Source organism: Ahaetulla prasina, chromosome 1 (genome assembly GCF_028640845.1).
Source record: "Ahaetulla prasina isolate Xishuangbanna chromosome 1, ASM2864084v1, whole genome shotgun sequence".
Classification (NCBI taxonomy): domain Eukaryota; kingdom Metazoa; phylum Chordata; class Lepidosauria; order Squamata; family Colubridae; genus Ahaetulla; species Ahaetulla prasina.
This window is the reverse complement of record NC_080539.1, coordinates 179,250,622-179,266,028: the sequence shown is the minus strand read 5'-3', so window position 1 is coordinate 179,266,028 and position 15,407 is coordinate 179,250,622. Positions and strand designations below refer to the sequence as shown.

At 36.4% G+C, this 15,407-nt stretch overlaps 1 protein-coding gene across 1 annotated transcript in view; it reads left to right on the top strand.

The window, feature by feature from the left end:
• Positions 1–15,407, top strand: part of PKHD1 (PKHD1 ciliary IPT domain containing fibrocystin/polyductin) — a 292,871-nt gene that overhangs the window by 189,002 nt on the left and 88,462 nt on the right. The window contains 7 exon segments of the mRNA XM_058181645.1: positions 3,711–3,824; positions 7,062–7,149; positions 8,503–8,657; positions 10,119–10,231; positions 10,717–11,635; positions 12,767–12,935; positions 14,192–14,352. Coding sequence (XP_058037628.1) covers positions 3,711–3,824; positions 7,062–7,149; positions 8,503–8,657; positions 10,119–10,231; positions 10,717–11,635; positions 12,767–12,935; positions 14,192–14,352 — 1,719 coding nt within the window.

Sequence of the window (15,407 nt, the reverse complement as noted above, 5' to 3'; positions counted from 1 at the left end):
TCCTTGTGACTCAGTTCCCTGTGTATGTGTGTATACATGTATATATACACACACATATATGTATTGCACATATATACTACTGCACATGCATGCACATTTACACATTTATTTCAGAAATTGGACCACACTTACCAGAAGATAACAGACTCCTTGAAACTCATTATTTCTCAAACCTGGAAGTTTAAGATAAGTGGGCTTCTACTCCATAGAATTCTGGGACTTGAAGTCCACACAACTTGAAGTTGCCAAATTTGAGAAATGCTACATTAAGCAAACACTTAGAAAAAGATATATTGAAAGGTAACATTTAACAGTTTGAAGGTCTGATAATAAGGGCAAAAGCAATAAATTTAGTTACTATTCTGAAGATAATCTGATGACCTGTCAGCTAGTGTAAGAATTGCTTATAGAAGGTATTATTAATCTGGCTCCCCATATGCTTTAGCCAGGCAGGGGCAAAGTGGAGAGAGTGTGAGAGAAGGAACAAGAGAGATTATTTTTCTTTAGGCAAAGGAGTTTTTCATATGTCGGAACATTGCTGAATCTTCCTTTAAAAAGTAAAAATCTGAACATGTAAAAAAACAAGAGTGGTATTTCTTTTGTAGGCTGGGCAGATAATGTTTGATAACATCAAATTAAAAGGGATATACAAATAAGAAAAACATGAGAATGACCTGGATAAGTTTCCTATATTAAGTTTACAAAAGTGGCTTGTCCCAAAGTCCTGAAGAATTTTGTGAGAAGGTCAACTGTTTTCAAAACTGATCCAATCTCCTCAAGGCCAAGTGAAATAATTTGAATCTGGTCATTTGTGGCTCTGGATTTAGTGGTTCTGTGATCCATTTGTTTGTTTTCTTGTCTGTCCATGGTATTCTCAGGAGTCTTCCACAACACCCAACATTCAAAAGCATCAATGCATTAGGGGGATATAGTCTTGTCTCATTACAAGAAAACAAATGAATGGATTAGAGTATTAGATTGTTATTATTATTATTATCATCAAATAAATCAACCAAGAGTTCTCACTCCATATGCAAATCAGCAAGCTCAAATTATCATAATTCAGGCACATTATGTGAAAACCTGGTTATTTAGAAAATACTCTAATACTGGGAAAGTTAGAAGGAAAAAGATCACCAAGTAGCTTTGTGGATGGACTTTGTTACTGTGGTAATGGGTGAACCATTGGAAGAGCTGCTTAGGGACAGATCATCATAGAGAAAATCTATCAATATGGTCACCAAGAGTCAACAACAATTTGATGACATGAAGTAATCAATTGGCATAAAAAGAACTTCCATATATTTTGAATTTCAGCTTTCTATCATTATCAGTTTTTAAAATAATGTTATTAAAGCTATGTCACAAACTATGTATCTGCAAATTGAGGTGTTGTGATTCTGAAATCATGAAAAACTGGGCTTTGGGAGCAGGCTTATTTGACAGTTTCTTGTTTATAAAACATATGCTGATATCACTATTTATTAGGATGGAGCTATGCTCTGGACCTAGCTGAATTTTGAATCCTGAAGCATGCTGAATAATTGCAAATTGTTATGCAATGAATTGTCTCGATTCAAAATATTCCATGAAATTCTATTTCTCAATCCATTGTTCCAGTGCTGCAGATGCTAGTGCCACAACAACTATGTAAAAAAAAAATCAGTGCGGCTATAAAATTTTTCAAGATATTTGGCAGGTGCCTAAAACAAAACAAAACAAAACAAAACAAAACAAAACAAAATCACTATTTTTATACCATGAGTCCCAGAGTTTTCTTTAGCAAGATTTGCTGTGCTGATTGGGATAGAGTTATATTTTCCATTTAAAGCCAATATCCCTAGGAAGGGGAGAAAAATTGACAGATTTTCTTTCCAGGCAATCTTCTCTCTTTGTGTGAATCATTTGCCTGGTTTTGGATCAAGATTAGTTGTATCTATAACAAGATTAATTTTCATAGACACCTCATTAAATGTTGCTAAGATTAATTCTTGTGGATGCATATTACACTTTCTCTTTTCCTCACCAAAGGCATGTTTTCTGAATATTAAATTATTGTGGCATGATGGCTAATTCTACACAGATTTCTTTGTTTAATTCTACATCTGCTGCAGTTTGGGGCTGTATAATTGATTTAATCTCTAATTTTAAAGGAGTGCTGAACTCTCTTACTGGACTCTGCTTACATTTCTCTAGGGCAGAAGTTGCCCTACTTTTTCCTTCAAGTATCTGCTTCATGCTAGACTATTTTCTTCTGAGTCTGTAAACTACCCTGGGTGAAATAAATAGGTTCACAGTTGGAATACAGCTCACTTTGCATTCTAAGAGATAAGAGTTATTTCCATCCTCTCTTTGTTTCCTTTTTTATTCTCTTCTTGTGTTTCTAATATCATCAGAAAAATTCATTTAGGTTTTAGATGTTGTGTCTCTGAAAGAGATGTGATTTTTCCAAAATGTTAATTGAACACTAGTACAAATAGATATATATGAAAAATGCCAAATATTTTTGAGATTAACTATTTTTCTCTCTACTAAACTAGTTCTGTTTCACACTTACCCTACTGGAAAAAAAAACCCCTCTAAAACAAATTTGGGAAAACTGAAATTATTAAACAAAACAAATATCTGTGTCAGAACAGCCAGAGTAATTAAGAATGAATTATTATCTGTTCTGAAAGGAAAGATTCAAAGAATTATTTTTTAAAAAAAAGAAACATTATCCTCCCTGAAAAGAAAGTTTCAACCCATTGTCTCTGCTTTCTATTGGACAAGAATTATAGTTTCTACAGCTTCCTTCTTCCTTCTCCTACCCTGTTTATCTTTCTCCTGGTAATCTGGATTATTCTGGTTAAGAAAAAACAGGATTGTCTTTCCCTGTCTTCAGCCACTGTTATGAACACGCAGTGCCAGCGCTCGTCATATAACTGAGATCACATGAGAATTGTTACAGCTCCCTTGGATGAAGATGATAAACTTGACCTTGTGGGATGGAACAATGGTAAAATTTTATAGCATACATTTTTTTAAAAAAACCATAGTGAAATCTGGTGAGTTATGCAAGTGCCAGAGCTTATTTGATTTAGAATAGGACATAGACAAGATCACAAAATCTATGTGACAAAATCCCATAAAATAAGAGCTGGAAAAAAAATGTGTTCCTGCTATGAAAAAAAAAGGTTTCTGAGTTTCTGAATGAAATTTGCATAGCATAAATTCTATCCTGCAGTAGAATAAATGCTTGGTATTATTGTAAAACCCAGTGTTTTTAACTTTAGTATGTAAAATAAAAGCATGATCTTTTTTTGCTTCACTGAAATTTTTTTTGGCAAATTAGTTCACTGTTGAGATATTATTAATGCTCAAATGTTTTCACTGGAGAATGTTGATTTAACTTGATTTTAACAGTAAGATGGGCCCTGAAAGCCACAGGTACTTGGGCAGGCCTTTGACAATTAATTGCTTGCTGGAAGTAGAAGGAACATGCATGTTAATATTATTGTTGTACTTGGTTTAGCTTGTTCTTGCTATGCGTTTTGTGATGTTTGAATACTGCCATGTTAATATTTATGCTTTTATTTTATTGGGCTCTTATTTACATGTATGTGTATTCATACTTTTATATAAGTTGTCTTGGATAAATGTTTAATATGTAAAAGGGGAGAAACCAATGTATCGTACAAATTAATTAATGTTCATCAATTTCCCATTAGGCACACTGCAGCATCCATTAGAAGAAAGTAGAAAGGTACACATTCTCCTTCGGGCATCTGAGAGAGTAAATTGTGATCGATTGAATGGTTTGAAAGTTGGTGCTGGAACCATTGGTATGGATACCATCTTCTGAATTCCTCAATGGGGCCTGGGAAAACCTTGATTGAAAATATTCTATGCTTAGCATAAATCAACAATTGTCTGTTTTGTTAAATAGTGTCTGCATTTTAATTGCTAAGTCAAAAGTGGACAACCTGAAGCAACGTGAAAACATTTAAGCATTTTTTCCCCACAGCCAACAATATATTTGTGCCCTTTCTGATTTCTAATCTACTGATGCTTCTTTGACTGTGCTGAGTGTGCGGTATATCCAGCGGTGGGATTCAGCCAGTTTGCACCACTTCGGGAGAACCGGTTGTTAACTTTCTGAGCAGTTTGATGAACTGGTTGTTGGAAGAAATCACTAGTTGTTAAATTATTTGAATCCTACCACTGGGTATATCTCACAACAACCTGTCCATCAGTTGTTTGGTAGATTTGTTAGTAACTTTTGGAAGAATAGGGTGTTTAAGGCATATATTCTGTCCTCAGATGAATTTACATAACACATTGAATGCAATTGAGAAAGATGGGGGAAGAGGACAGGGAATTTGTGTATTTGTATATGTTGGGAGAAGTTTATATGTGTATTTAGGAAGAGACTTTAGACCACTGTGGAAGCATGGAAGGCAGATTAATTTACATTCCTACAAGAGAGGTCTTCTCCATAAACATGCAGGAAAAGGATTGAAACAGAGTTATAATAGGTATTCTGATCATGCACCTGGCTTGTAAATTAGGTAGTTCTGATGGAGACTTTGTGAATATGCATATCTACAAGCTCCAATCCCCCATTCTGCACTATTTGCTACCTTCAGCATCAAAGAGTTTGCTTATCAATGTACCAAGTGATAGGCCAGTAAAAAGGTTTTCATTTGAAATAAGAAATACTCCCTTTTTTCATTTTTTCTATTAGATCTAATGGTAAAGAATGCAAAGATGAAGCAGTTAAAGCAAATCTCTTTAACACATTCTTTGGCTCAGTCTTTGTTAACAGCAATGGCTCATGCCCAACATTCCCTAGTTGTACCAATAATGACTACAACGATCTAACACAAATAGATTTCACAGAAGATAATGTTGAAAAGGCACTACCTAGACTGAAACCATCTCTATCTATTGGACCTGATGGATTATGTGCATACTTCTTAAAAAAGATTTCCACTGTTATAGCAGAACCCCAAAGCATAATCTTTGAAAAATCTTTCAGGACCAGCTCCATACCCAACCTATGGTCACTATCCACGGTCATCTCTATCTTCAACTAGACCCCAGCCTAATTGAAAATTACAGACCAATCTCTTTATGCTGCATCGTAATGGAATCCATCATCAACCAATCCATTACCCTCCCCCTAGAAACAAACAACCTACTCTCTAATAAGCAATTTGGTTTCAGAAAAAAATTATCCTGTAATCTACAACTTCTACACTGCAAAAACATATGAACTACAAATCTTGATCAGGGCAAAGCAATAGACTGATTGTTTCCTGATTGCTTAATTGTAGCCTATGACTATTATTAAGTGTTGTATCATTAAGTGTTAAATTTTTACCTATGACTATCATTAAGTATTGTAAGTGTTGTACCTTGATGAAGGTATCTTTTCTTTAATGTACACTGAGAGCATATGCGCCAAGACAAAATTCCTTGTGTGTCCAATCACACTTGGCCAGTAAAAAAAAATCTATTCTAATTCTAATTCTAGATACAATTTACATAGACTTCTATAAAGCCTTTGATTCATAGTACATGACAAACTACTTCTAAAACTAAAATCCTATGACATCTCCGGACCCCTCCATAATTGGATAACTGCATTCCTGTCAAACAGGCAACAAGTGGTCAAACTAGACAGCACCCTATCAAATCCTGCACCTGTTAATAGCAGTGTTCCCCAAGGCAGCGTTCTAAGACCAACACTCTTCATATTATACATAAATGACCTTTGTGATCATATCATAAGTAACTGCGTTCTCTTCGCCAATGATGTTAAACTATTTAACACTACCAACAATGCTGCTACCCTTCAAAAAGACCTTGACTTTGTGTCAGAATGGTCAAAAAATTGGCAACTCCAAATCTCAACCAACAAATGCTCTGTCTTACACATTGGCAAAAAGAATCAGAACCCAAAATACAAGCTAAAAAAATATGACTCTGTCAAGGACCTTGGAGTACTCATCTCAGATGATCTAAGTGCCAAAGCCCACTGTAATAACATCACCAAAAAGGCATAAAAAGAGTTGTAAACCTAATCTTGCGTAGCTTCTTCTCTGATAAGATTACACTACTAACCAGAGCATACAAGACATTTGCTAGACCAGTTCTCGAATACAGCTCATCTGTCTGGAACCCGCACTGCATATCGGACATTAATACAATTGAGCGCATCCAGAAATATTTCACAAGAAGAGTTCTCCACTCCTCTGCTCGCAACAAAATACCTTATGCCACCAGACTTGAAATTCTGGGTTTAGAAAATTTAGAACTACGCCGCCTTCGGTATGACCTGAGCATAGCTCATAAAATCATCTGCTACAATGTCCTTCCTGTCAATGACTACTTTAGCTTCAACCACAACAATACACGAGCACACAATAGATACAAACTTCAAGTGAACCGCTCCAAACGCGATTGCAGAAAATACGACTTCAGCAACAGAGTGGTCAATGCCTGGAATGCACTACCTGACTCTGTGGTTTCATTCCCAAACCCACAAAATTTTAACCTTAGACTGGCTACTGTTGACCTCACCCCCTTCCTAAGAGGTCTGTAAGGGGTGTGCATAAGAGCACCAGTGTGCCTACCGTCCCTGTCCTAATGTTCCCTTTAATTGTATTCATTTTATGTATTCAATTCATGCTTATACTTATATATATTATTTAATATGTACTCGACAAAATAAATAAATAAATAAACAATATGCTATCTTTTTCAAGGTGTTTAGTCCCACAAGGAAGTCATCATTTTCCTATTCTAATGTTGGTATGACTTTGATGAGCATATGGGTCATACAGTAATCCAGAAAGCCAGTTCACCCTTTTGCTAGAGTTGGAATCTTCCTAATGTAATCTTTAAGGAAAGTACCTTGGAAACTTTATGAAGTGTCCAAACAATCTCCATCAGTACAAAATGGCTTGGATGAGTACATCTCTGGCACAGCTGAGAAGTCCTCCCTAGTATGTTGAACATCTTGCAAAGATTAGCATCTTTTGAATCATGGCTAGTTTCTTCTCCTTTTTTTCAAGGTGTTTTTGGGAAGTTGCAGTTGCACAGTGCATATACCAAGAAGTCATGGACACATCTTGGAAATGATGTTGCACCTGGAAATGAAAGGTAGGTGTTAAAGTCTTCGGAGAAGGGCGGGATATAAATGTAAATAAAAAAAAAATTATAGGTAATAAGGAAGCTCTTTTTTATTTTTACTTTTTGTTTCTTTTTAAAGCCCCACCTTCCCCCTCCACAAGAGTAAATTCAGGACATGGTAGAACCTTTCTGGTAACATTTCACAATGATTCTGAATTAAACTTATTTGTATGCCACCATGTTAAAAATAACTTTTGATGTCACACACATAAAAATATAATATAATACAAAACCATATACAATTGAAAACTACAGCAAAGGTACAAAAAGATGGCAACAAGAATTCAAATCAGGAAAAGGCTCTCTGAAAAAGGTCTCTGGAAACATGTTTAGGAGCTTGCAGAAAACCAGTAGAGAAGGAGCCAGCATGATCTCCATAGGGAGGTAAAACAAACAAGCAATTTTCCTCTTGCTTCAGCCCCACAAATTATTTGAAAATGTGGGATGTGCAGAGGTTTATCCTGCTTGATTAAATTAGATGAGAAGAAGTTGGCCAGAGAAAGTAACTTTTGGTGGAGATAAAAGACCTTGGTGCATTTGTAGAAATTTCAGATTTTCAAGATTCCATTTTGATGTTTTTTCTCCTATCAAAACTGACGGGATCCAGGCACTGAGAAACTGAATCAATATCATCTCCTCTATAGCCCAGGGTGGCAATGTCCAGTTGGATGTCATTAGCCCAGGGGTGAAATCCAACAGGTTCTGACAAGTTCTGGAAAACCAGTAGCGGAAATTTTGAGCAGTTCTGGCTGGCCCCAGAATGGATATTTTGCAATATCCTTCCACCACGAGTGGGGAGGGAATGGGGATTTTGCAATATCCTTCCCCTGGAGTGGGGTGGGAATGGGGATTTTGCAGTATCCTTCCCTTGCCATACCCCCCAAGCTAAGCCCACCAAGCTACACCATGCCCACCAAGCCACACCCACAGAACTGGTAGTAAAAAAAAATGGATTTCACTGCATTAGCTTATTGATGATACAACACCTGAAACCAATGAATGAATCTTTCCAGAGGCTTTATTTGCTGTAGATATTGAAAAGCAGGGGAGACAAGACTGACCTCTTTGGCATCCCATAAATCAAAGGCCACCAAGTCAACCTTTTCTTCCCCAGCAACACAGAATGGAAGGAGCTGAACCACTGTAAAACAATGCCTTCAACTCCTCAGCCTTCCAGAACTTTGTTCATTACCTTGCTGGTACTGTGAGGGCAAATTTGTTCACACATTATTTTCCTTAATTATAGTTCAGTTTCGTTAATTATTCCAGGAGAAACACGAGTGCTACACTTCTAAATATGTCTTCATCTCACATTCTTTACAGGTTTATGGTGCAAGATCTTTTGGACTGGCATCCAGGGGACAGTATTGTTGTCAGTTCCTCTTCATATGAAGCCCATCAAGCTGAAATAATCACTTTAGAAAAAATTAACAATCGTAGCATTAGGATCCGTGAACATCTTCTCCATAGACATATTGGTATGCAATTTGTCTCCTTTGCTTAGATTATATCATGATTTTTTTGGCACATTAAACGCTACCTAACATTCATTATTTTCCTCAACAAACTTGCCATTATTCAATAGTGTTTTCTTTCTAGGGTGCCTTAACATTTTCATTGCTTTAATTAAGTAACAAAATGGGAATTACAAGTTATTCATAAGGTAGTTAATCTTATGAAGACAATCAGTTGAAATAGACATTTGTGTCTGGAAGGGCAAGGATTGGAGTCCTGACCCAAGTACTATGTACTGATTTTAAGTTTACATGTAGAGGCTATGAATGTACAGTGTTGTACCCAGAATGTTGCAGGGAAGACTACAGTATGTGCATCTAGACCAGGGGTGTCAAACTCAAGGCCCAGGGGCTGGATCTGGCCCATGGGGTACTTAGATCTGGCCCATGGGGCCAACATGGAAAAAACAGCAAAGGACTGGCCTGCGGTGCTTCTGCCAGCAAAAATAGGCTCCCGAGCTCTGTTTTTAATAGCCATGGCCTCCTGCAACCCTCTGCAGGAGGCCGTGGCAGTCAAAAATGGAGCTTGGGAGCCCATTTTCACTGGCAGAGCGCTTGGGCCACCACAGGCACCCCAGACATGAGTGACATCAAGCTGGCCACACCCACCCTGGCCACGCCTACCTCCCAAGGTCAAACACAACCCTGATGTAGCCCTCAGTGAAATCAAGTTTGACACCCCTGATCTAGATTCTAAATGTAGGCAATCCTCAGTGATGTATAGTACCACCTAGTTTAATCCAGCCATCACTGAAGTGATATAAAATCTGTTCTAATTATGTTCTTTTGGCACAGTGGTTGAATAATTTTAGAAGATATTACAAGCCATAGGCAGAGATACATTAGGTTTCTCTACAGAAACTATAATCAACATATACTGGACCAACAGGTACGATCTCATTCCCATTTTGTATCTTTGCCTCTCAACTTAGTTTAAGGGCTGGTATTGCTTCTTAAGACATTTAAGTGGGCAATCAGTACTTATACAATGAATGAATTGTCTCAATTATTTTTGTATTTAGCTGCTCTCATACTAATAGAATTACAAATGCTTGCAAAATTTTAGGTAGGTGCAATAAACTCTGACCTTATATTTAACCTCTTTTAAATTTGAGATGCTATCGAACTAATTTAGGCTTCTAAAATATTTGATCAAAAAACAGCTGAGGTACTATACTCCCTACTTCTGATATGTTATTCTCTGCATCAGTGATTGTTATATGAAATAAGGAGAAAATAATGTTGCTAAAAGTGATATTAAAGTAAATTAATCTTTCCAAATGATTGCAATAAATTATGAACTCCTACTGTACATAGCCTGGATATATGAACTATTTTCATAAGGGAAGAATTAGTAGAGATCCCATGTTTGTTTTATTAAACCTGTTCCACTTCTATTGTTTTCTGACATTTTGATCTCTGCAGGGCATTCCCATAGATTAGAAGATGGTCAATGGATTCTCCTGGCTGCAGAGGTTGGGCTTCTGACAAGAAACATTCAGATTAAATCTGACATGGATTGTATAGGAAGACTTCTGGTGAGACCTTGGGGCTATGCAAACCAAGATGCAGGTACTTAAGTATTTATATTTATTTTACACATCGTTCTCAATCCATATAGCTTAGAAGAAACATACTTTAATTTTCTAGATTTCACATGTATTTTTAAGTTTTCTTGGGAAGGATTTTCAGAAATAGTTTGGCATTGCCTCCTTCCACCAATTGACCCAAAACACCCTTATGAATGTGGGAATTATAAATATTTTTTTATTTTATGAATAGTGTGATAATATAGCAATAATTAGTGAGAAAAGTTTAGATATTAATGAAAATAAAACCAAGATCACTGAGTAACACCTTAGTTGCTGTATTTGCTTTCTTTTTTTAAATTTGGAATAGTATTATCTTAAGGTTTTATGAATTAAGAACTTCTAAAGTAGCATCAATAGAATATCTTTGTTAAGAGAATATCATTGTTTCTATTTTTCAAGTTATGGAAAGTTATCCTGTCCCCCCACCAAAGTCCTGATTCTTAAATGCATCCTTCTCCCATCTTGCAGGTGTACTTCAACTTTCAAATGTTGAAATTTTGAACTTTGGAACTTCACAGTCTCCTTCAGTTGACATTACAAATTCATCCCTCAAGTCTTTCATAATTTCCTCCAGCATTCACCACAGCTGTGGAGTTGGTATTCAAGCTATTACAAATAGTGGGCTCTTGCTACGTGATAATGTGATATTCAGTACCATTGGGCATGGTATACATTTAGAAGGCCAAAATCATAAACTCATCAGCAATCTTGTTGTCTTAAGCAAACAACCAGAAACTTCAAAGTTCTGGGTTGCTGGCATCAAAACAAATGCAGCAGAAAGTGTTATTCTACATAATAATAGCGTGGCTGGTTCAGAACGGATAGCCTTTCATATCAAAGGTCAAGAATGTTTCTTAGTAGAGGATCTTTACAATGGCAACATAGCTCATTCAAGTCTTCATGGGGTTCATTTATATAAAGGAGATGGCTTTCCAAACTGCACTAAAATTATAGGCTTTTTGTCTTACAAAAACTATGACTATGGGATAATGTTTCATCTTGTAGGAAGTGTAGTAGTTGAGAAGGTGACATTGGTGGACAACATTGTGGGACTCTTGCCAGTACTTTATGGACCATCAGCTAAGCTGCACTGTCACCAGAAAAAACAGCATCTGAAACTAAGAAACTCTGTCTTTGTGGCTACTAGCACTTCCTTTGATTGCATCAAGGACAGAATCCATCCTCTTTCAGCCAATGTGACGATTACAGACCGAGCTCCACGTAATCCCTGGAGGGGCCGAATTGGCATGTTATGGCCATCTTTTACCTTGGACTGTAATTGGTGGCCTGAAGTTCCATGGCATAAAATAAGAAACTATTCAATAGTTATGGGAGTCACAACTCTACAAGGTTAGTACTTTAAGAGCTAATAAATAATGTGGTCTAATAAATACTGAAATAATAAATACAATATTAAATCCTGGAACTACGAGTGGTGCTTGGTTGTTAAAATGTTATTTAAAGGATTCTTAGGAACCTCACATATTTTATTAAAAAAAGCTTTAGACAAGCAGATCTATTATGGTGCTGCAAATTATAACTGACCAAAGCCCAGTCCTATGAATACTTTTTTAGGGATGGTCTGATTTCAGTGCAGCTGATTCTGATTTTGTATGCTATTGTATCTAAATCCAAACTTTAATACAGTCTTAGGTCAAAATATATGCCTTTATGTTAGTTTTATTTTTTTTCGAGATACATATGTATATTTTTTTCTAAAATAATCAGCAGAAAATTATTAAGATTTTTTAAATGACACCAACAAAAAAATGAAAAACTAGTTGTAGTTGGGGGACCAAGAACTTGTCCCATAAAAATATATATAATAAATATATAATGTAATAACAATATTTCTCACTGTAAAAGGGTTATGGGAAGGAAAGACTCATTTTAATGGAAAAAAGACTCAAATAAATCTGTTTATATGCTTCTGATGAAAGTGTGTGTGTGTGTGTGTCCCTGTGTGTTTGTGTGTGTGTGTGTGTGTGTGTATCTAACAAGGATGTGGTGGCTCAGTGGCTAAGATGCTGAGCTTGTTGATCAAAAGGTGGGCAGTTCAGTGGTTCGAATCCCTAGTGCCACGTAATGGGGTGAATTCCTGTTACTTTTCCCAGCTTCTACCAACCTAGCAGTTTGAAAGCATGTAAAAAATGCAAGTAGAAAAATAGGGAATCAATGAGATCTTTAACTGAATCCTAAAATACGAATCCTTTATTTAAAAGGGAAAAAAGTTTGCAAGCCTATGTGAAGTTAAACAAATTTTACCTCTAATTTCTAATTCTAGGTGACTTTTTAAAAAAGTGTCAAAAAGTGAAAAAAGTGCTATCAACAATTAAAGTAACAAGATTATACCACAGACCATACACACCAATGCAGCTATGGTACTTCAAGGTTTAGTTGAGCCTGAGATGTTTATTTATTTGTATCCCATATTTATTACGCTGCCATTTTCCTACACTGTTTTTACTTTCCTTTTAACAGATATAACCTTTGATGGTTTTAAGAAGAGTTGCTATACGGATGACCAAGACATCTGCATCATGACAAATCCAGGATATGCGGGTATCTTGCATCTGATCACATCTGAGCAAACCAGAATGCTCCATATTAGGGAACAAAATATGTTCTATTTCCATCCACTGCAAATGAGGTACACTTATTACAATCGCTTATAAGTAATCCACTTTGGATAACTCTTGCTGAGATTTCCATATTTATAATCTGTAAAACTATCAGTGATTTGTTTTTCATAGGGTCGCTTTCTCCTATTTCTTGTTTCATCTTATTTCGGCTCCAGTTAATCAATTCAAAAATGTTTAATATGGTATTGTAACACATACATGTTTTGCAAGTTGCTTTCCTTAATATGCATTTTTTTCTGTTGCATAAGTGTGTGTGTGTGTGTGTGTGTATGCTGTTTCCATAAATATGTGTATTATTAAAAGAATAGAGTTGAGTTGAGTTGAGTTGAGTTGAGTTGAGTTGAGTAGAATAGAATAGAATTGAATTGAATTGAATTGAATTGAATTGAATTTTTATTGGCCAAGTGTGATTGAACACACAAGGAATTTGTCTTGGTGCATATGCTCTCAGTGTACACAAAAGAAAAGATACGTTCATCAAGGTATATAGAATAGAATAGAACAGAATATGCATAAACTTACAGTGTACATATAACAGCAAGTAATGGATTAAACAATTTTTCAACAAAATGTATCATTGCATTATGTTTGCCACTTGAGCAAAAAATGAATCCTAAGGAACATCCATATCTGGATACACGCACTGATTCACAAAGAAGTTCAGTAGACTGAAGATATTCCCCATTCTAGCTCCCATCAATACAGTACTGCTTAGAATCATTACTTTATGTTCAGGCAAAGCACCTGCAATATCATCTGTAAAGCATTAAAGGACATACATGCATCATCATCCTTTTTTTGGAGAGTTTATCTTTTATTATCACTATTATAAGTTTGTCAGCTGGAAAGGTGCAGCCCAGGTTTGAGACCCAAGTGCCATCCAACAGGGCAAACTCCCATTACTTGCCCCAGCTCCTGCCCACCTAGCAGGTTGAAAGAATGCAAATGCGAGTAGATAAATAGGTACTACTTTGGTGGGAAGGTAACAGTGTTCTGTGTGCCTCGATGTATAGTTAAGCTAGTCACATGACCATGGAAGTGTCTTTGGACAACAATGGCTCCCTCAACTAAGAAACAGAGATGATCACCATCCTCTGGAGTCAGACATCTGGACAGGGGAAACCTTTCCTTTATCACTGTTATGCTGTCTCCTATTTATTTTTCATGTATATCAGTAATTGGCATGTTTGGTATGTTCCCTGGGCTGAGTTCAGGATAATTTCCCCCTGAAATATTGCCCCCATATTTCTTCCTTTCTTGTCAGAGTAAATGAATCAATACCTGACTCATCTGGTAATGCGATTTGTGGGAGGTCAAGGAAAGCTCTTTTCAAAGATTTGGATGGAAGTGCCCTAGGACTGGATTCACCTGTATCAGTTTTCCAAAAATCAGAATTGGATTGGGAACAAGCATGCCAGGATGCTGGTAAGTTGCTAGTCAAAGGTAGACAACAATACTGAAGAATTTTATATGCGAGAGACAGGGAGTTAGAAGGAATCCAGTGCTACTGTGGCCATTTGAAGACAATTATTCCTGGATATATACTTGGTGTCTTTATTCCAGAAAGATGGCAGTATGACAATAAAGAATTTAGAGTCATTGTCTCAAGGGTACAGTTTCCAATTGTATATGTCTCTCCTAGTTCCAGGGCAAGTAACTTAATTCAACATAACCTTTATATGTATTAACGGCAGCCTGGTCCACATTTATTCTTCAATAGAGCAAGGTAATTTTATTCACTTTTCACAAGTGTTTTGAAATCCCTTAATGAGAGATGCTTTCTAAACAATTGACCTAATAAGATTTTGTGTGAATCCCACAGAGAATGGAAGGCCCGCCGGCATCAAGTCCTGCTCAGACTTTTTAGAGTAAACTGCCTTTTCAAAAGAGCTATTTTGTTATACAGCCATGTGCTGAAAGTGCATGCAGTGAGGCTCAGTTCCCATTCTTATTAAGACTGTGCTGTGACTTCAGATAAACTCTTTAATTACAATTACTATCTCTGGAGCCTGCTGTTCATGATGGTGGCCATTTTGCAGAAAAGTTACATCGTTTATGACTTCTGCTGGATAGGAGCTTAATGCAGGGGACTGTAATTAATCCCATTTTCCATCTTGCCCTGGAAAGCGATTAAGCACAAAAAGAACTTTAATCTTTAAACAAAATGTTTAATCTTTAAATAAAACATCTAATGTCTTCCAGGGTAAAAGGCATTTCTCTAAGGATCTGTCTTAGAGGCTGCTTAGAGGGCTGATTAATTCACTGTCTTGCACAGACATGATCTTCCCCCCTGCTTTTGTTGACCTGATTATGAATCACAAGTCAAAGTCAGACACCAAGATCCATCAAATACATCTTTAAAGGCAGGTTTGATCAGTCTTTATGGTCATGCACATATCAGGTCATAAGCTCCTTGATTTGTCATCAGAAAACAACCATCTTTGCCATTTTAAGAATTTCCAGAAGAGTTTTCTAGAAAA